The sequence below is a fragment of the Dipodomys spectabilis genome, unplaced genomic scaffold (assembly GCF_019054845.1).
Source record: "Dipodomys spectabilis isolate Male_0828 unplaced genomic scaffold, ASM1905484v1 ptg000095l, whole genome shotgun sequence".
Taxonomy (NCBI): domain Eukaryota; kingdom Metazoa; phylum Chordata; class Mammalia; order Rodentia; family Heteromyidae; genus Dipodomys; species Dipodomys spectabilis.
In genome coordinates this window covers 36,606,601-36,629,651 of record NW_024870772.1, presented here as the reverse complement: position 1 = coordinate 36,629,651, position 23,051 = coordinate 36,606,601, and the positions used below count along the sequence as shown (strand labels likewise).

Below are 23,051 nucleotides of genomic sequence, written 5' to 3'. Positions count from 1 at the left end.
AGCATGGCCCTTCCTAGATTCCTAGATGGTTGTAAGAAAGTGCAGGACAGAATGGCTCAGGAAAAAGGACAAGTTAGATGCCTAGCTTTTACCCTGCTCTCAGTTAATTCATGGGAGAAGTCTGTTTCTCAAAAAAAAAAACCAAAAAACTTTTAAAGCATTTCTTATAGTTAGAAATGTGAAAAGGCTATAGAAGAACTCTGTCCTTCACCATTTACTATCATTAGTAGGTTAGGGCAAATCTCCAGATTCAGTGTGTACATCTCCTGGGGTTTGGGCTTGTGACCTAAAACTGATTTCAAGGCTAGGTAGCACTATGGACTAGTTTGCTTTGGCTTATGGGTCTGGAAGTAGATCAGATGCCAGTCTTCTTGTCTCTTGTCAACAGAATCCAGAGGCAGCAGGGCATATAATTTGAATCTCTCTCCTTCTTACAGTCACCAGTAGGTCCCCAATGGAGACCCCACCTGAGGCCCTTGGGCACTCCCAATCACCTCCCACAGACCCCATCAGAGACACCAGAGTGGATTGTAATTGGGTTAACACATGTGTCTTTGGAAACAACATTCAAACTACATCCAAACCTTAGCACTTTATCAGTAAAAACTGGTTTCAGTCTAGTGTACTGACTCAGTATGGGAAGGAAGGAAGTCTATAGCTATGTTAAATAGGCAAACTTGGTGAATAAAGGAAAGCCAGGTGCAGCTTTGCTAGCCAAAAGTTGAAGGCACCACACATGACCACTGCCAGACCAATCAGCAATTAGAGGATTCTAGAAATGAAGTACACATGAAAGACCTAAAACACACACACACACACACACACACACATTGCTGACCAGGGACACTGAAATGTATGATGCATATACCTTAGGAACCCCAATGACTTAAAATAATGAAAATATGCTTATTTCTTAGCACTAACCCAATACTAATCTGAATCACTGAAATAAAAGGTAGGCATTGCCAGGTGCCGGTGACTCACGCCTGTAATCCTAATTACTAAGGAGGCTGAGATCTGAGAATCACAGTTCAAAGCCAGCCTGGGCAGCAAAGTCCATTAGACTCTTACCTCCAATAAACCACTAGAAAACTGGAAGTTGTGCTGTGGCTCAAGTGGTAGAGCACTTACCTTGAACTAAAGAGCTGAGAGACAGCGCCCAAGCCCAGAGTTCAAGCCCCACCACCGACCAAAAACAAAAACAAAAAAAGTTCGGCATCTGTAGTCTCCATAAGAAAGTACCTGCAGTTTTCTCCACACTCATGCTTTTTTTTCCCCCTGAAAAATAATATACTGCTTGGTTGAAGAAAAGTATGATTAGCCAAGCCAAAAAAAAAAAAAAAAAAAAAATCATGTATCTATGGCCAAAAATGGTGATGTGAAGGGCAGAAAATCATCTTTGCTTCCTTGTGTATAAATCTCCTTCAGCATACAAGAGACCAGATGGAAGAGAGTAAGAAGACAACACACACTTGAAAAACAAAAGTAAAATTATTCTACAGTCAAATTATTCTTATACTTTATGTTTACAGATTTATCCTTTCAATATACTTCTAACAATACAGGAGCAATTAATATGGGGATGGTAAACAGAGAAATTACTATTTAAAATTACTATTAAAAAAAAATAAGGCATAGTGAAGTAAGGTTTATTAATTTTAACCTTAGCTCTCCTAATACAAATCATCTGTAAATGCTGATTCTGAGAAACAGTTCAAAGAATTACTGCTTCAAGTCAGAACATCATGCCTTCCAATCCATCCTCCATGAACTTCTTATAAAGTGCCATAAACTTGGCTACAAAGGCTTCCAGGTGATAAATGGCTTTGCTCCCCAGCTGCAGCCGGTGTTCATAGTAAGCTGCCATTTGGGCCACTTCCCCTTTCAGCTGTCCATCACAATTATGTAAAAGTTCCAAGAGAAGGCCCTATAGAGAAACAATTAGTTAACACAAAAAGGAAACATTTAAAACTTAGCCAAATATGTTTTATTTTTCTCACAAGAAGTAAAATGTAAATGTGCTATTTTTCATGTAAGTGAGATCTTCTTTTATGTAAATCAGCAGTCCTTGTCCAGAAGAAAACCTCATACTTTGTAATGTAAAAATGTGGCTACCTACCGTGTAACGAATTGCAAATACAGACAGTCCCTGACTTAACTATAGTCCAACAGAATGATTTTTTTTTTAGCATTATGACAGTGAAAAAGCAATACAAAGCCAGAAGAAATCGCATTTTGAATGTTGGTCTTTTTCAGGGCTAGTAATAGGCAGTATGAGGTTCTCTCATATATATTGGGGGACAGGTGGGATACCACAATCCCCCGAAGCCACACAATCATGAAGGTAAATAATCAATACTCTACTGGTTACTGTCCTGTTAATTATATGTATTAGCTAAATTATATTACTGCATTTTAAAAAGAGAGATAGGAGAGGGGAGAGAGAGGAGGGGAGAAGGTGGAGGGGAGAAGGTGGAGGGGAAAGGGGGAGAGAGGGAAAAAAGGAGAGAGTGAGGGACAGAGGGAGAGAAAGTAGAGAGAAAGAAAGGGGAGAGGGGGAGGGGGAGAGGGATAGAGAGGGAGGGAAGAGAGGGATAGAGGAGGGGGGGAGGAAGAGGGGGTAGAGAGGAGGGAGGGGGAGAGAGGGAGAGGGAGAGGGAGAGGGAGAGGAAGAGGAAGAGAGAGAGAGAGAGAGAGAGAGATCAGGTCTCATTAGGTTGCCCAGGCTGCTGAGCCACCATGCTGGCTATGCATTTTTTACTTATAGTATTGCCCACTTACAATGGGTTTATCAGAGTGTGACTGCAATATAAACCAAGGCACATCTGTATTTAATTGTATGAGGTGGAAAAATCTAAGTATGAAGGTTTTAAAATCAAAGACACTGCTGCATTTACAATACTAATCATCTGTAGACAATCTAAAACCCCATCAGTATGAGGCCATATTAAAAAAAAAGACTATAATAAAGTCATACAAAGAAATACCATCCATCCACTAGAAAGAACAAGGTGAATCTGTAGTCATGAACAACGTCCATGCTACACTGTTGATTCAAAACACTGTACTGTTTTTGAAACCAAATACACAAATAATGTATTTGTTTCAATAGGAAGTCTGTTAAAAGTGGTAAAAATGAACTTTTATATTTTCCTTTCATTTTTTTAATCCTATGACTTTTGTATTACTGGGTGATTTTTAATAAGAACAAACAAAAACCTCTAGGTTCTCTAACATTTAACAATCAAGAAATTTGTCTAAGTAGCTCAGAAAAAAACCTCCAGTCTGGATTCTGCCTTCCTTTTTAACCTCATTCTCTATGGGCCGCTGAGTCCTGCAGGCTACAATGCTTATTCCTAGCTATTCACCGGTGTCTCCTCTTACTCCCAAGTGTCAGTTTATACTTTTTTTCAATGAAGCTGTCAATGGCCATCCACAGTCCCACCCTCCATTATCAAAACTTCATTTTATTTCTTTAATAGCACTTTGACCATTCTGAAATCCTCCTCTCGTGGTTTCTTATTTCACTCCATTAGAGCTTAGCTTTCCTCTCTGACAGCAGGCCCTCCCCCTACTTTCTTGGCCAACTCCTACTACTGTTTAGCAAACAGCAGAGGCCAGATGCATCTGTGGAATTAATACAATGGAAAGAAAGAGGAGACAGTGTGAAAGCCCCATGACCACATGATCACACATGAAAAGTCCAAATATGATTGTAAACAAATACAGATCTGAAACCAGTTTACCTTCATTATTATCTCAGGAGGAATACAATGAGTTAGAAGCTCATAAAGCCTTCCACGAACTTCAAGGAGCCTACAGAAAAACAAAGAACAAACATACTGCCATTTTGTGATGAAGGCACAATTTGAAGTGGTTTCTCATACATAGGGTAGACATATAGAAGCTTCTTTTCATTTCAGTTCATTTTTAACTTTATTTTCATGGTGCTAGAGATTGAATTGTGGGCCTTGTGCATACAAGCACTGAAAAGTGTGTTACATATATTCCCAGCAGTTTTATAAAGTAGATATGAAAAGGGCACTCATTATATCAATTGTGAAAGTACTACAGAACTTTCATGAATGATAAGAGCTGAGTTTATTCTCAATATGGAATATACTTAGTTTAATGACATATCAAGTAGTATGTTTGTGTGTGTATTTAGAAAAAGTTCATGTAAAGATCAAGCAGTTACAAGTCTACACAAGCTATTTGAATGAAAGACCAAATAGCACAGAAGCAAAACTGTCCTGTCAAACTCAAAGGGGACAGACCAGAAGTGAACAAGAATATTAAGTCTCTAAACCTAAAACTCCAGGCTCTGCTAATGTTTTGGGGAAGAGTGAAGGAAAGAAATCAACATATGTCCATTTCAAGACAATAAGAAAAAAAAATTCTCAAAGCACATTACACAGTTCTACTTATCATTATGTATACTGTGCAACCACAAAAGGGAAAAAACTTCAGATGAATTTACTATACCACCATAGATAGATGTGCCATACTTCTCATAAATCAGGGTAGTGATTTTTAAAAGATTCTTAAAAGTAAATGTTTAACTTTCTTTCCTAGAACTCCAAAAGAATGAAGCTCTGCCATATTTAAAATTTTTTAAGTTAAAAAAAAACCCATAAGTATAAGCATTTTTTGAGCATCTGTTTTGTGCAAGACATTATATGAATTGATATAGCTCAGTTCTCACACCAGCTCTGTGAAGTCAATATTAAAGTTTACTTTTTTAGATGAAAGAACAGTAACGTGTCAAAGCGGACAACAGCAAGGCCCCATCTTAGCAAAGATCTGTTTATTTTAAAGTTAATGTCTGTCAAGCATTTATCTTCTGTTACTCAGAATGAGGTTCACTGAAACACAATATTCATTCCTAATGATTATGCTCTGCCTAATAAACTCAAGGACCCAAGTTCAAACCCTAGTACTGCCAAAAAAAACAAAAACAAAAAATACCAGCTGGGCATTGGTGGCTCACATCTGGAATCCTAGATACTCAGGAAGCTGAGATGAGAACTGAAGTTTAAAACTCAGGCAGATACTCTTATTTCCAATTAACCAGCAAAAAGTATAAATATGGTCCAAGTGGTAAAGTGCCAGCTAGAGTAAAAAGCTGAGGATGAGCAAGAGGCCCTTAGATCAAGTCCCAGTATTGACAATAGAATAAAATCTAAATTTACTATGTCTGTGCCCATATTTCTTGATGTGTTGCAAGCAATTAAGAATATAAATCTTTTGTCGAAGAAACATGGCTTTTGTAGGACTAGCTCTATCTCAATAAGTCAATGTACCGAAAAATAATCTCTCTAAATCTCCCTTTCTCATCTACAAAGTAAGATGATAAATGTTTTTCTCATAGGATGGCTAAGAGTTACGTGAAACAACAGAGTATTTATTAAGGATCAGCTACTCTTCAAATCAGAAGGTCATAACTAACACAGGTCAAATGAGAGTCAAGAAAACAAATAGTTAAGACTACAAGGTCAAAAGATGTCATTGCATTTAAAGGTGTCATTGCATTTAATGATCAGCTGACCCTAGCCTGTCAGTATTTCTGGTCAGCCTCAAGGCCTTCTGGAATTGGGCAAAATTTCTTTTTATGTGCACAAAAAACTGAATTTCAGTTTACAGTTTCATTGAGAAACACCACTTCTTGTATGAGATTCTAAAGTTTTCTTGGGAAATCAGAGGAAAGGCAGAAGCAGACAGAAGAACTAGGCAATGAAAAGTAAAATTTAAAACATACAGGTGTCATTTGCACCAAAATCTCTTAAAAGTAGGAAAGTTTACTACAAATTTTCTTCTTTAAAATGAGAAAACTAGAAAGTCAACTTCAATGGGGAAATAGTTTTTAGAAATATCATTCCTAAAACCTGTTTGAATTTCATCTTTTTAATGCATGAAATGTCTTCACTACTCATCAATATTTAACTGAAAGAAATGAACACATTTCTTTAAAGATCATATTTTTTTTCTGATGAGGCTACTTACAGCATGTTATTTTTTGAAAATTAGAATTCATTAGCTGTATTAACTCAGAGGATAAAAAAATGGAATGCTCTTCTGTAATTTTCATTTAAATCAAGGAATTTGGAGTTCTAATGACTATACTCAGTCTACTATGGACCCTAAAATGATCAATTAGGTTCAAGGATGGTTTCTCAGTTCTGACAGGGTACTAGGATTAAAAGCTCTATTTGGCTAGTGAGCCTGAGGAAGTTCCTTCACATTCCAAAGGTGCTGAGCCTAAAGACTCTTACTTTTTAATCTGAAGAGTATGGACTCTTTCTCAGTCAAAACTGTCGTAAAACCACCAGTAGTTGAAGTATTTTTAGCATGTCCATTTCCTAATAATAGAGCTACTGCAGTAAATGGAAACAATTTTGCAGCAAATGTGGAAAATATATTTTGAGTAGCCATGTGAAAATCACAATATTATTCTTAATAGACATCATCAGGCATGAGCACAGCATTTTCTACTTCTCAAACCATTATCATACAATCTTATGCACTCATAACAAAGGGAACAAGTATCGTTGTCAAGGTAATGAAAACAGCATTCTCCCAACCCAAATGAAGAAGTAGAAACTCCAAGATGAACTTAGCTACTCAAGGATACTCAACTAAATTAAGATATTAACTAGAAATCTGGTATCGTTCTAGCACATTATGCGTCACTTGTGAGGTTATACATTATTCTTTTCAATATTAGGAAGCCAGATACATTATTCTGTATCAATGTTAAGTCATCTATGATTATGAGAGGAAAATTAATAATTCCAAGTTTAAATTTATGTATAAATTCCACTTTTACATGTTAAAAGCTTAATAAAATTCCACTTTTACATGTTAAAAGCTTAATATAATACTATTCTGGGCCCCTGAATTTCAGGAATTAAATCTGACATTTTCTTTGTAAGTTCAACATTTAGATTCAATATTTAATTAAAATGAACTCTAAGAAATGAACTCCAATAAATGAAAACAAGAAGTTTTTTTCTGTAGTGTACTGTTTGCAGTTATTTCTTTTATCCATTTTTTTCTCCTTTAGTTTATTCTGTGTTGTGTGTGTTGTATAGAAATCAAAACCAGTGACCCTTTGTCTTGTATGTAAGTTTTTCTGATTTGGAGAAGGGAAGGGGAATGACAGAAATGATGGGACAAAAAGTGAACCAATGCAATAGTGACAATCATTAGACACTATGTTAGCAATGAACTTTAGCACTTGGGGGCAGGGAAATTCAGAGGGAAAAGTGGGAGAAAAATGTATTCATTACCTTACTTATGTAACAATAACCCTTCTGTGCATCAGCTTTACAATAAAATTTTTTAAAAAACTGACATAATACTATTCTAGACCACTGAATTTCAGGAATTAAATCTGACTTTTTCTTTGGAAAGTCAACATTTGGATTTAATATTTAATTATAGTTCTAAATGGCCAGGTGTTAGCAAACCACGGCCACTAGCTGCCCCACATCAATAAGGAAAGCTTTATCATCAGTCTCACACTGGTTACCTTTGTGGTGTCTGCTGACTGACAATAGCATTTGCAGTCTCTCTCAGATAAACCTCCCAGTCTGTTTCAGGGATTTCTTGATCTTCAGTAAAAGGATATCTACAGTACAAGGAGAACACAGGCAATTAGAGAAAAGAACACTCATGTCCCAGTGTTCCTGGCAGTAACTGCTCTTGTACTCACTGTTGTACCCTACAGGCTTCACACATAAGCAGGGCTTTCCTGAGGTTTCTGCAGGACTTTTCTGCCAGTCTGTGAGCCAGCTGTGGCGGGAGAGTCAGACCTTCCTTTTTGCATACAGTTGTTAACACAAGGCAAATCTGCAAATAACAAAAAATAAGGAAAAACATACTGAGATAATTTCTGTTGATAATATCTTTATATATGCTTTTAACATATTATTTCACAAGTTTGACAAGTGGTAATTTACTTGTTTTGCCCCTAATACAATGCTCCTAATATCACTACTTTGAAGATAAAGTATGAAAGTCTATTAATAGTAGAAAAGCTCTTTTGCTGATACCTGTTAAGAATGACAGAAAAATACTACATGTATTAATATTGTTTGAGACTCTGATTCCCAACACAGGGAGTAGGTATTCCCACATCATCTACTTGCCAAATCTATTCTCCTATACTGATGTCTCTTTCTACACCAAATAAATCAGACTGAGGTAGAAGACACTAAATCATTAATTAACTCATATCTAGTTAGTGGAATTTATAATACTTCTTTAAAGCAAAAGGTGTTTTAAGAAAAACACATTCTATATGTTAGTCTTGGGTATTTACAACTATATTCGTTAGTCTGTCTATAGATGTACTTAGGTCCTATCTATATCTTTTAAATTATTGATAATTCACTGTGTTTTTTAAAAAATGAACATGTAACATCAGAGGATTTGAGAAGAATTTTTTCTGACTTACATCTTCGATGCTGGGTGCAGGCACACGAACTGCCAGGCACCGACTACGAATAGGTGGTATGACTTTGGATGTAGAATTGCAACACAAGATCAATCTGCAGGTGGACATGTACTTTTCCATGGTTCTCCTCAAGGCATGTTGAGCATCTCTGGTAAGTTTGTCAACTTCTGTCAGTAACACCACTGAGTCAAAGAGAAACAAAGTAAACTTTAAATTCAGTTAACTTGGCCTTGAATTTAACTCAGTATCCTTTACTTTCATTATTAAGAGTCAAATCCAAAACACCAAGCTTGATATTTTCCTCTTCCTATTGACAAGGACAAATTTAAGTTACATATATGGTAAGAATAATTAATTTTTTTATTTAAAAAAATTTCCATTAACAAGCCAGGTGCTGGTAGCTCATACCTGTTATCCTACCTACTCAGGAGGCTGAAATCAAAACTATCCCAGGCAAGAAAGTCTGTGAGACTCTTATCTCTGATTAAGCAGCTGTGGCTCAAATGGTAGAGTGCTAGCCATCAGCAAAAAAGCTCAGAAACAGAGCCCAGGCTTTGAGTTCAAGCTCCAGGACCAGCACAAATGAATAAATAAACAAAAAAATTCCATTAACAAAAGTAAGAAACATTTGACAATATAAAGTTAAGGAGGTTACTTTGCTGTCTGATTCATTCTAGCCTCTATTGACATGCACTACAACTTATCAAGAGAAGGATGTACTACGCTGCATCTTTAGCCTTAAAGAATACACTATGGAAAACATTACTATACGACACATAGCCAACAATGCAAAAGGTATATGGACATTTACTTGGTGAGATTGTACCTAGCCACTTCTAGGATTGGCCTTAAAGTCACACAGGAACAGTCCAGAGGCAAGGACTGACTACAGCTTGTGAATTGCCCATCAAATTAAAAAATTATTTCTAGAAATTGACAGTGTCAATTAAAATGACAACTAAAGACTCCAAACCAAAGTTTACTCATGAGATTGACATTAAACGATGGGCTATGGGTATGGTTCAAGTGTTAGAACAACATCCCAAGGTTCAAATCCAAGTATCACCAAAATAAAAATGGCAATAAGTGACAAATTTTACCCCCAAACTCTAGTTATGAGCAAGTACAACTGAAAAGACACACATAGTCTCAGCACTTGAGTGCTAGGAACTACCAGAACCAGGCATCTGACAGCTGTTAGGACAAGAACTCCAAAACTGCCCACAGGAATACAGTGGAATAACAAGAGCCAATTTGAAAACAGTAGACTCCACAGTGCCCAATTAGTGGGTGAAAGCAAGGAAACCTTGATGCAGTAAGGTCTGGAAAAGCAGTAAATTCTGGAGAAGATAAAACCAAACTCCCTGCCAATACAATACTGCTCAGCAAGAAATCCCAGAAGGAGAATCCATACTGAACAGAATGTGAAAGAGATGGACATGCTAAAAGAATGGCAGAAGGGAAAATGGAGACAGAGCTCAGAATATAACATCATGTAATGTTACTGCTTTGTGAAAAAAAAGGGGGGGGGCAGGCAGCTCACGAGCCTCAGTCTCAATGAGATATACAAATCGTTATATCGAAAAACGAACTTTACAACTTTGGAGGGGGGGGAGGATGTGAAAGGATGGGATTGGGAAACAAAGGAGCAGGCAACAATGCTTGACAATGCTTGATAAGAAATGTACTCATTATCTGTAATTTTAACCCCTCTGTACGGTATTTTCACAATAAAAAAAAAAGAAAAGAAAGAAAGAAAATCTCTTTAGCCTCCTCCCTCCTAGGAGGTAGAGGAAAATCCACTTTTTTTTGGATGGTGTTTCTGGGGCTTGAATTCAGGGCCTTGAACCACACCTCTACTTCTGGCTTTTTGGTGTTTAATTGGAGATAGGAGGCTCACAGATTTTGCTGCCTGCCCAGGCTGCTTTAAACCAGGATTTTCTGATCTCAGCCTTCTGAGTAGCTAGCATTACAGGCATGAGCCAGTAGAACTAGACTTCATTTTTTTTTTTTAAACAAATGATTAACAGCAAAAGATCACAGGTGTATTCAGAGTCATAAACCAGAGAAGCCAGACACAGTGGCTCATGTTTATAATCGCTACTATGGAGGTTAAGTACCAGAAGGATCAAGATTAAAGGCCAGTCTGGGCAAAAGCACATTCCATTTCAACCAACAAGCCAACATAGTGAGATAAAACTCATCCCACCTACATGTAGGTAGTATAAATAGGAAAACTGCAGTCTAGATTGGCTCAGACAAAAACACAAGACCCACTGCAAAAAATAATGAAGCAAAGAGGGCTGAGTGCATGGCTCAAGTGGTAGAATGCCTGCATAGCAAAAAGAGGCCCTAAATTCAAACTCCAATACTGCCCCCCAAAAAGGGGAACAGGAGCAGAACACATCTTTATAGATATGGAAGTCTTAAAAATATCTGCTCTAGTATTACTTAGGTGGTTTTGTCCTTTTTAAAACAGTAAACTTAATACAAGAAGAAACGTTTTAAACTGTATTTGAGTACTGCTAATATTTCTTAATGATACTAGTTATCTTTAACCATTAAAATTTATAGTTATATTTGTTTTTGTAGTTTTTTCTCTTTGTTCTCTTTTATCACCTTTAAGTAGTTGTACAAAGAGGTTTCAATTCAACATGTCAGTTTATGAGTACAATGCATCAGAATCAATGTGACTCCTTATACTTAGGTGTTATTCTGATGAACATTTAAATTTTTTAAGCATATTTCTTACAATAACAGAAGATATTAAGGACACAGTGCAAGCACCAGTGGCTTAGACCTGTAATCCTGAACCACTGGATCTGAGGACTGCAGTAAGAAGCCGGCCCAACAGTAAAGCCTGAGACATTTGATAGCCGAATTAACCAGCCAGGCATGTAGCGAGGGTGATGGAGTGCTAACCATGAGTGAGAGAGCACAAGGAAGCTCTGAGTTCAAGCCCAAGTATAGGCAGAATAAAAAACAATAACCTAAAAAAAACTACATTATCTTTTCCTTTATTTTTAGTGTGTAGTGAGGGCTAAAGACAGTGACTAAAAAGTAAAAAATATAAAACATTTAGTATTGGAAATGTTAATATTAGAAAATCAGTAATATGGACCTTGAAAAACTAATAAAACAAAGAAGCAAAACTGGATAAGAAAATAGGAAGTGATGAGTACAATTTACTATGATCAAATACTCATGCCAAAATCCAGTAACTAAGTGAGCAACTGCTAAGGCTTTCCTTCCAGAATCATGACTTGGATGTTACTTCACTGCCACCAAATACTGTATCAGTGGTATTGGCAAGAGAAAATATTCAGAATCATACCAATTGAAAAGGAAGAAAAAAAATCCTATTTATAAACAATATGAATATATTTCTGAAAAATCCACAAGAAAGAAAAGAATAGAACAATTAGGAAATTAAACAACACAGCAGGATATAAAGTATTTAAAATATTTAAGATATAAAAATCAGTAACTCATACAAATAAAAAGTTACAAAATGTAAGGCTTCTAGTGTACTAGCAAAGAACAAATTCATAAACTCTCACAATTCACAAAATTTGTCAAGTCATAAAAATTGCACTAAAGAAAAAATATTTTCTCCACTCAAACTGACATAGATTAAAAGTGACTATTTGCAATGTTGGTAAATGTTGGTTATAAATACATATTTACCTCTTCTTTCAGATGAAGCATTTGGAAAAATACTTCAAAAAAGCATTAAATATTGATATAATCATGAAATCTTATCTGTACGAATTATGTGCATAGGAAAAATACAGGTGGGCAGGGACCATCTTTAATAGTTCTTTTTGGTGGATGAAGTTATAGTGGACTTTAATTTTCTTTCTGTTCATGGAAATAACTGTTAATCGAGAAAACTTTGGTCACACCAGACACCAGTGGACCACACCTGTAATTCTAGCTCTGTAATTGGATGACATCCAGAAAATGTAATTCAAAAGCAGTCCAAAAGTCTGTCAAAATCAATCTCAAAAATAATCACAGCCGGGCACCGGTGGCTCACACCTGTAATCCTAGTTACTCAAGAGGCTGAGATCTAAGGATCATGATTCAAAGCCAGCCCAGGCAGGAATGTCCGTGAGACTCTTATCTCCAATAAACTACTCAGAAAACTCGAAGTGGCACTGTGGCTCAAGAGGTGCAGCGCTCGCCTTGAGCTGAAGAGCTGAGGGACAATGCCCAGGCCCAGAATTCAAGCCCCATGATTGACCAAAAAAAAAAAATCAACAAACATCAAAGCTAGAGGTATGGCTTAAGTGGTAGATTGGTAACCAAGAAAACAAGTCAAGCAAGCACCAAGGACAAAGTTCAAATTCCAATATAACCAAAAAAGGAAAAAAAATATATACATTTTGGTCAAAAGTATAATTATTATATAATTTTTGTGTGTGAGCAAGCTGGTAACATGTCTTGAACTCAAAGCTTTGAGTTCTCAGCTGTCTTGCTTGCTCATGACTGGCATTCTACCTACTTCTTAAGCCATGCCTCTAGTCTGGCATTTTTATGGTTAATTGAACATAACAGTCTTACAGACTTTTCTGCTCAGGCTAGCTTCTAATTGACATTCTCTAATCTCAACCTAAGTAGCTAGGATTACATGTGTAACCATCAGTGCCTGTTAAGAACAATTATTTTAATATCATATAATTTTTTATTTTAAATAAAGTTTTCCCCTTATTCAACATGTGAGTAATGAAATAATGTTGTTCTTCCCACAAAATTCAATTCCCTTGCACACAAAAATCACGGTTCTCCTTGCTCACTTTAGAAACAAACTCCAAGTAAAAAAAGAGGCAAGGGCATCAATGTGTAACAGCAGCCTTATCTTTCAGCACATACCTTTAAAATCTCTTTGAGTGTTTGTTTCAAGCTGCTGCGACTGTGCCACTGTTTTCAACATCTCCTGAATAACTACCCGGTCACTATTTCCAGCATCACTACACAAAACAAGAAAAATGATGGTTTTGAGAATGTGTGTCCACATTCTTATTAACCTGTTACTATAAGAATAACACTGAACAGCTTTTTTTTGGCTTGGAAACAGGATATTGCTATGCAATCCATGCTGACTTAAACACACTACGCAGTACTGGTTGGTCTCAAACTCCTAATCTTGCCTTGGCTTCCCAAGTGCTAAAATTACAAATGCACCACCATGCCTAACTATTTTAAGTAGTTAAAACTAGGGCGGGGGTGACTTGGGGGATGGGGATGGGCAGGCAGGGGAATCAAAGGAGGAGGCAACAATGCTTGATAAGAAATGTACTCATTACCTTGCTCATGTAATTGTAACCCCTCTGTACAGTATTTTCACAATTAAAAAAATTAATAAAAAAAAACTTTGGGGGAAGGGGCTAGGGGAGGAAGCAAAGGGATAGTAGGAGAAAAACAAAAGGGGGGGTAACAATGCTCAACAAGAAATGTACGCATTACCTTACTCATGTAACTGTAACTCCTCTATACAGCATCTTTGCAATAAAATAAAATTTAAAAGCATTTTAAACAAACAAACAAAAAAACTAGTTAACACAGCCCGGCACCGGTGGCTCACGCCTGTAATCCTAGCTATTCAAGAGGTTGAAATCTAAGGATCATGATTCAAAGCCAGCCCAGGCAAGCAAGTCCATGACACTCTTATCTCCAATTAACTACAGAAAAAGTGGTGGTATGGCACAAGTGATAGAGCGCTCGCCTTGAGCTGAAGAGCTTAGGGACAGTGCCCAGGCCCAGAATACAAGCCCATGACTGAAAAAACAAAAACAAAAACTAGTTAATACCTAGTTACAATTATAAACCTCTAAAATGATTTAGGGTCATTAAAAATATTAACAGCCAGGTACTGTGGGTCTCAACTAGAAAGAGATGAGGAGGATCACAATTCAAGGCCAGCACACACCTAGGTACTCACAAGTGCAAATAAACATGAGAATCAATTCCAAAAGCAACCATGGCAAAAAAGGCTAAGTGCCTACTTCAAGTAGTACAGTCTGTCTGCCTGGGAAGTATGAGGTTTTGAGTTTAAATCCCAGTACTACCCAATAAAAATAAATATTAACAATATTCCAGTTGGATTATCACTAAAAACACTGAACATATTACTATATTACAATAACATTAAGTTCTAATAATTGGGTAATGGAGTTACACAAATCTAGACTTATACCAACATACTGCTTTAGCACTTGAGTAAAGTACTTCTTAAACCAAAAGGAGTCAGTCATCTGGTTAATTTAGGCTAAATGGCAATACCTTTTTTTTTTTTGGTCAGTCGTGGGGCTTGAACTCTGGGCCTGGGCACTGTACCTCAGCTCTTCAGCTCAAGGCTAGTGCTCTACCACTTGAGCCACAGCACCACTTCCGGCTTTTTCTGTTTATGTGGAACTGAGGAATTAAACCCAGGGCCTCATGCATGTGAGGCAAGCACTCTACCACTGAGCCACCTTCCCAGTCCAATTTAGGGTAAATGAATGCTAACTTTAAATACCTGAGAAGCAATTGGCTTAATCTCTAACTGGCTATCCTTGCCTCAGAAGATCTCATGAGGACAGAGAGTAGTGAGGGAAGAAGTAAAAAGCTTTATTTTCCCAAACAGCCATTAAGCTTTACCCAACTGCTATAATTAGAGCAATATAACTACAGGGCCTCATTTGTGATGATATTCTGAGTCAAGAATTGAAAAATTTCCCATAGAATTAACACTTCTACTTTTATAATTAACCGCATTTCCTCTCATTTTATTTCTCTTTATTTCCTTTGAAATTAATACCTATTTGCTAAACATGTTTTAAGGACTAAATATCATAGTCCTTAGAAAGCTTTTCACAGTGGTTGCTACTGCATACACATCCACATTAGCTTAAAGCTCTATTCCTCATTCCCTGTTCATCTCCTTCCTTTCCTTCAAATGGACCTGAAAAGATCCTCTACTATTTTCTCCTTCAAGAATCCAACTTCACTGCTACTACAGGAGTCTTTAATGTCTTCTCAAGACTGTAATGTTATTATATCATACCAGACCCTGAAACATCAGACAAGGAAAAGAGGCCGCAACTAAAACCAAATGAAACAGAAGAATTTAAGGAAAAAAAACTATGATGATACCATGCACTTTGTGTAAAATATGGAGCTCTGTAAGACACAGAAATTGAAACTGCAGTTGCTTGGCAGAGAAGGCGAAGTGTGAATTAGGCTCCATGTTTTGAGGAAGGCAGCTTTACTTCGTTTAAAACACTGTTGTCTCACACACATAAACTTTAAAGAGATAGTGTTTAAAATGTCTTAAAATGTTGTGTTAAAGATGCTCATTTCCAACCATTTAAAAAAAAACTGTTTAGTAGCAAATTTACCTGGGATTAACTTCAAGGTGGTAATTACTTGCAATAGTGCTGATTTCAATTTTCTTTTTAGATGGTGTCTATAAACAACAAAAAAAAATTCATTATGTGTTGGCTATTTCCCCTCACTTCTGTATTTTTCGTGTGGATTTATTTTATCATATAAGCAACTGAACCTTGAAAATAAAGCTTAATGTAGTTTAGAGTCTTTTACTTCTTCCTTACTGTATATACAAGCATGTTTATAACATGGGTGCTATCACATACGTTTTTATGATTTTTACTTCCTCCAGAAATCTCCAAATCATCCACAGTTATCACCAAATCATCATTTGTAAGCAATGTACATATATTCTTTCAGACTTTCCCATATTAAACCCAAAATAAGGAAAAAAACAGGTAAATCAGAAATCATTTGTCTAGTGCTTTGCTTTTCTGGCTTAATGTATCATGACAATCCTCAGACAACTGATACGTTGTAGCTCTATACTGACCATATTTTGGATGTTTCAAAGCTAATCATACTAATGAGCATTTGTTTCATTTTTTTTGCCTGTGTCTCTCAAGAGAGCAATCTATTTACATTAAACAGTTTAACAATTCACTTTTCTCCTCAATATTCTTCACCTATTGTAAATTTTACACACACACACACACACACACACACACACTCCGAGAGTTAGGGCTGGGACTTGAATTTGCTAGCCTGTGCTACAGTATGCTTGTACTATGCTTTATTGTGCCTTTCAATTTTAGACAGTTTTGACTGTAAGAAGGGGCTCACATGACTACCCTAAAGGTCAAATACCTATGTATGTTCACTGTCCACTTACATTTCTCTCTTAGGACTACTTGTTCTTTCATTTACTAACCAAGTTGTCTTTTGGTTATCAATTTGTAAAATTTTTTATCCAACATGTCCAATTCAAATATTTTATGACAATCTTTTCCTATAAATTATCATCCTGTCACACAATCTTTTTTTTTTTTTTTTTTGCCGGTTGTGGAGCCTGAACTCTGGCCTGGGTGCTGTGGCTCAGCTCTTGCAGCTCAAGGCTAGCTCTCTACCCCTAGAGCCACAGCACTACTTCCGCTTTTCTGCTTTATGAGGTGCTGAGGAATCAAACCCAGGGCCTCATGCTTGCAAGGCAAGCACTCTACCACTGAGCCACCTTCCCAGCCCATACAAACTTTTAAAACTCAAATTTACTCACAATATCTAGTATATTTTGTTTGTTGTTTTTGTGTTTTATGTCAGCCCTGTGCCTTGAACTGAGGGCATGAGCATTGTCTCTGAGATTTTGTGCCCAAGACTAGTACTCTATCATTTGAGCTACTATTCCACTTGCTTTCTTTGGTAGTTAACTGGAGAGAAGAGTCTCACAGATTTCCCTGCTCTAGCTGCCTTAGAATCACAATCCTCAGATCTCAACCACCTGAGTAGCTAGGAATTTAGGAGTGAGTCACCAGCACCCAGCTTTATTTTATTATCTTTAAGTAGTTGTACAAAGATCAGAAAGATTTTCTTGAACTACAGAGAACTCAAACAATCTAAGAAATCTTATTCTAAGACACTATTCATTTTTAATATTTAAAACTTTAATTTACCTATAATTTATCTTTGTAAAATATGTGCTTTCCTGATAACTAGCTATGCTACACATTTTTCTAGCTCATCTGTTTTCCACTAATGAGATACAGACCTCCCATCATACTTTTGGACTCTGTTCAGTTTCACTGATTTATTTCTTTGCCAATATATTACTGTTACAATATTAAAATATTATTACTATCTTGCAACAGAAGCCCCAGTTCACTAATCTTTTTCACAATTGCTTTGGCTAGGCATACAAATATTTTCTTCCATGTAGAGCTTATCATACAAATTTTAGAATTAAGTGCGCATATGTAGAATGTATACAATTTTCAAAAACTTGAATTGTAATTGAAATTTACATGGAAACTTGAGAAAAATCAACACTTTATAAATATTAAGCTTCCAAACTGATAACATATTTCATCATTTTATCCATTTAGCTCCCGTTTTTTTGTCCTACAGTATACTATTACAGGTTTTTCCTCCAGATCTCACACTATTATTAACTTTTTCCACATTTGTTTTATAAGCCTTTCTAATAGGATATACCACTACCACAAACTCAATATGTCAAGCCTAAAATACATTTATCCTTTTGATTCTAGTAATAATAGTACCATTCAGATTCAGCTTTAATTCTGAATACATGATAAATATAAAATATTGTCAAGGACTGTGAAGAATATGATGTTACTTACATAACTTCAAAGTAAAGTACAAGATGTATAAAGAAGTACACTAAAATTGAGTCCTATAAAAGTATAAACTAAGATTATCTCTTTGTTGCTTTGTATGTCCCTCCCCCACAGTATAACCCTTGCTTTCACTATATTTGATGTCAGTATAACTTGTGGAGGAGATGGGGAAAAACGAGTTGTTTAAGGATACAGGTGGACCTGTTGCAACAATGAGAAGTACAAGTTGTCATGTCCAAAACGAGCTTTACAACGTTGGTGCGGGGAGGGCGGGGGGGGGGGGGAAGGAGAAGAATTGGGATTAGGGGGGGAGGGGGGAGGCTGGGAAGGGATGTGAAGGGTAAACAAAGGAGGAGGCTGCAATGCTTGGTAAGAAATGTACACATTATCCTGCCCATGTAACTGTAACTCCTCTGTACAGTATGTTCACAAATAAAATTAAATTAAAAAAAAAAAAAGTATAAACTAGTGGGAGAAAAATGGGGGAAGGGGTAACAAGTTTGACAAGAAATGTACTTATTACCTTACTTTGTAACATAATCCCTCTGTACATCACTTTGACAATTAAAAAAAAATTAAAAAATAACAAAAGTATAAACTAAAAGTTATAGAAGACTAATCTTATAAAGTAAGAGAGAAACTTGAGACAGGAGATTTCAGTGAAGTCTAAAACACCATCCATAGCAAAACATGTAACTTACTATAAGATACACTGACCACAGCCCAGCCAGGGCAAGATACCGAGACACTTCTCAACTGCCTCTGGCGTCAAGTTTCCTTTCCTAGTCCCTACCTCACCCCCTTTTTTTAACCAGTTGTTTGAGTCAATGCTTAAAATTTTTCTCAAAATCATTTCCTTCATTTCCATCCCTACTACTGCTCTCAAAATGCTCTCAAAATAGTAAGCTTCAGCAGGGCACTGGTAGCTCACACTTGCAATTCTAGATACTCAGGAGGATGAGATATAAGGATACTGGTTTGAAGCCAGCCCCAGCACAAAAGTCCATGAGATTTTTATCTCCAATTAATTAAGTGAAACTGTGTTTTAAGTAGTAGAGTGCTAGCCTTTAGCAAAAACACCAAGGAACAGCACTCAGGCCCTGAGTTCAAGCCTCAGAACTGGCACCAGACAAACAAATATTAATAATAACAGTAAGAACAACAATAACAATAATAGTAATAGACCTCAGAAATTTTATTTCTATTCCAGCCAAAACATTCTCAGACTGCTCATATTTCCTAACATAAACGACTTTGGTCTCAGTCTCAGTATCAGAAACTCTCCTCATCCAGTATATCTGAAATTCTTTGTTTCTACTTTTGTATGTATGTTCTGTGTACTGGGGTTTCAACTCAGTGTTTTTATTTGAGCCACACCTCCAATCCTGAAATTCTTTCTAAATTGTACCTTAGGTAGCCGTTGATGGGAGGGTGCATACATGACTAGAACTGAAAGCCTCTGCTGTAAACATTTGGACACTAAAACATTTTCATGAACATTTTCAAAGGAAAAAGCTTACTGTGATGGTCTGATGTTCAATCCTCAATTTTTCTACCCCAACACCATAAAGTTCACGTAGAATACACATAATTCTTGTTTTTTTTCCAGCACCTGATGGTCCATACACTAACAGATGAGGGAAGTCACCACACTGAACCTGGAGGGGGTGGGGGCGGAAATAAAAAAAAAAGAACAGGCATTGTTCACTTTATCCAATCAAACTGCTCTCAAAACATTTTTTTCTCAAATATATATACTTACCAAACTCCCACAAGCAAGTATATGAATTTATAGTTTAATAAACTCTAAAATAATTATTCCCCTGGCATTAACCTAACTTACATACACAGCACAGAGTATCAAGATACTACAGTCAATAATAGAAAGCAGGAACTCTCAACACAAGCTGACAATCAGAATCTCCTAGAGAATCTCCTAGGGCTGAACTCTATCATCCAAGGTATCAGGATTCTGTAATTTTCAGACAGATGCTCATCTTATGTGAGTTCCTAAAAACTATTCCCTGTGGTAAGAACTGGGTACATTTGATTTAGTTGTTAGGTTACTTGGAAGGTAAAGAACAACTTCACAGGAAAGTGGGAATGCAATACAAGGAAAAGAAGACAGATAATGAGAGTATGTTCTTAAATTAGATACCATACTAGATAATTGGGTTTGACCTGTTGAGAAACAAAGCCAGTATATACATACACTAGCCACAGGGTTAACTGTGAGATGGAAAATGAAATATTCATCAGTCCTTGGTTGTGGCCTGCTTAGGAAAAAAGGGGAAGGAAAAAAGAGCAAGCATAATTCCCAGGCTGCTTAGGGATTTCAACAGGAGAAAAGTTATCAGGCACCACACAAAAGTAGGAAGTTGAAAGTCAGTCTACAAGCACTAAGAGCATGAAGATTGGCAGGGTACTAATGGTGTCCACTGATTTAGGGAAGTACTTAATGGTACTGTTTACCTTAATTAAGCTTCCCAGGTGACTGTGATGATTAGTCAGATGTGGGAACAAGTGTTATGAAAGCTATAAAGATGACAGGGACAGAGGCTTTAGCTTCAGGTTAATATAAGGTAAAACTTTATCATTGTAGACAAAGTGAATTAAATAATGTACAGAGTTGCTTTAATACATTATGAACTCATCTCTGGCACTGCAAAAGTAAAATCTAAAAGAAAAGGAAGTATTCTTCTAAAACTGTACTTGGATATAATAGGTACTCTACAAATACTCACTGGTCTAACAAAAAAAATAAAGGATATACCTTAAATGTTACAGAGTTTTATTAAGTTGTAGATGCAATAGCAAAAATGTAAATTATATAACATATGCTCCAAATTCTGTACAATGAAAAGTAGACATGGGAAATGAAATCAAATGTATTTACAGCTAGGACATTTAAAGTCAAAGTTGCTGGTAGAAATGTACTAGGCAAAGAAAATGTAAAACACATTAAATATATTGCTGTAATACATCTATTCTTAGTGTACATACAGTACCAACAGAAAGAATGACCCCCCCAAAATCCCTTCCACTTCCTAATATTGAGTTTCCTAAAGACTTATGTATATATAAATGCCCTTTTTCTTTTAAATCACTCTGGATTTTAAAAAGTATTAAACAATTAGGTAATATTTACTTAATTTTCAAATTGGCATCTGGAAACGAAGAGTGCTAAGCAAAATTATTTCCATAAACATCAATAAGTAATTTCATTGCCACGAGGCACTTTTATCAACTACAACATAAAAACAGGCAAGCAGCATGAAAGTAAAAAAAAAAAAAAAAAAATCTTCCTTGAGGAACCAAATTCAAGACATTCCAAGTACAACCATACACTTGGAAAATTAGAAATGATCTGACCCCTTCCTTGCACACAAAGACAATAACATGCTATTTTATTTTTTTCAGTCTTTTTAAATGGGTGTAGAGGGGCTTCACATGTTGAAATGAAACCTCTCTGTGCACCATATTTTATTTTATTTTATTTCTTTTTTTGGGGGGGTCCGGCCGTGGGGCCTGAACTCTGGGCCTGGGTGCTGTCCCTCAGCTCTTCAGCTCAAGGCTAGCGCTCTACCACTTGAGCCACAGCACCAATTCCAGCTTTTTTCTTTTCTGATTATGTGGTGCTGAGGAATCGAACCCAGGGCCTCATGCATGCAAGGCAAGCGCTCTACCACTGAGCCACCTTCCCAGCCCTGTGCACCGTATTTTAAAACAAGACGCTCAAAAGTCAGTCAGATGCTGTCACCTCAGCGTTCAAAATCTTCAACAAGGAAAACCGCAGGAAGAGATACAAGGGGGGGGGGGAGGAGGAGAGGGGTGACACTGATCGCGGGGGTGGGGGGGGAGGAGGAGAGGGGTGACACTGATCAAAGATGCACTGGATTCATCCACTGCTGGGTGAACGGCGGCACCTTCTACGGCTATTTAAAAGATAAACTACAAACGCATTGTTTAAAAACAACCTGCCCGGGCCCCCCTGGGTGAGGGATGTGGGGTGGGCGGGTCACGCTCCCAAACACACTCAGCTCCGCGGACGCTGCGAGCAGACCTCGGATCCCGCGGCGTGCGCATCTCCACGGGCTCCTGCGGGCGCCGTACCCCGTCCCGGCCACGGTGCCCCAGGCGCTGCGCTTACGACTCGGCCCCGGCTCCGCTGACACTTCCCGGCTCAAACCTGGAGGCCTCACCTCGGCACCCCCCCTCCCCACTAGCACACGCCGGCTTCACTGTGCAGGGGACCGGCATTCCCTGCCGGCCGGGGAGCCGCGGGCGGCCGGGGGCGGCCAGGGAGCCGGGGTCGGCCGGGGGGGGGGGGGCCGGGGGCGGCCGGGGGGCCGGGGTCGGCCGGGGGGGGCCGGGGGCGGCCGGGAGCCGGGGTCGGCCGGGGAGTCGGGGGCGGCCAGGGAGTCGGGGTCGGCCGGGGAGCCGCGGCCCGCAGGACGCAGCGGCGCCCGCCCGCCTCCCACCGCGCCCGCCCGCCCGCGCGACCCGCTCACCAGGTTCCGCAGCTGCGCCGCCTGCTCCTTGTGATAGTCGAGCCGTCCTAAGGAGCACGGCCGGTATTTGTCCACCCAGAGGCTCATGGCAGCTCCCAAGGCCTGGCCACGGCCCCGAACCCCACTCCTAGACGAGTTTTCCCGCCACTTCCAGTCTCCTGACGTCACGACCGCGCAGCCGCGGCGTTCGCGGGCGGAAGTCCTACGGAAGCCGCGTCGGGACAGAATTAGTCGCCTCCATCTTTGGCGCTGCCTAGTCGCAGTGTTATGTGTGATTGGTGTAATCATTCGCTTGGGGGCTCGCCCTCTGTGGGGCTCGCCCATATTTTATTATTCCTGTCACTACTCTTATTATGTACCTGTACGAAGGAGTTACAAAATGTTTTTTTAGTTTTTGTTTTGTTGTAAAGATGCTGTGCA

The 23,051-nt window shown here is 38.1% G+C and overlaps 1 protein-coding gene across 1 annotated transcript; it reads right to left on the bottom strand.

The window, feature by feature from the left end:
• Positions 1-1,628: 1,628 nt before the first annotated feature.
• On the bottom strand, positions 1,629-22,779 carry Rfc3 (replication factor C subunit 3). Its single transcript, XM_042685447.1, has 9 exons — positions 22,632-22,779; positions 19,641-19,778; positions 15,841-15,908; positions 13,334-13,431; positions 8,459-8,640; positions 7,715-7,851; positions 7,532-7,630; positions 3,747-3,816; positions 1,629-1,927 (listed from the first exon to the last, which is right to left on the bottom strand). Exons 1-9 carry the CDS (start codon positions 22,716-22,718, stop codon positions 1,736-1,738), a joined length of 1,071 nt encoding a protein of 356 aa, XP_042541381.1. The 5' UTR covers positions 22,719-22,779; the 3' UTR covers positions 1,629-1,735.
• Between the last annotated feature and the right edge of the window lie 272 nt (positions 22,780-23,051).

Bases quoted from the DNA above. Each gene is read 5' to 3' on its own strand.
- Rfc3 (XM_042685447.1), bottom strand. From the start codon at position 22,718: ATGAGCCTCTGGGTGGACAAATACCGGCCGTGCTCCTTAGGACGGCTC. The intron at 8,641-13,333 runs GTATGTGCTGAA...TCTTTGACTCAG, and splicing joins CACTCAAAGAGATTTTAAAG to TGGTGTTACTGACAGAAGTT. The intron at 7,852-8,458 runs GTAAGTCAGAAA...TGTTATTTGCAG, and splicing joins CTGCACCCAGCATCGAAGAT to ATTTGCCTTGTGTTAACAAC.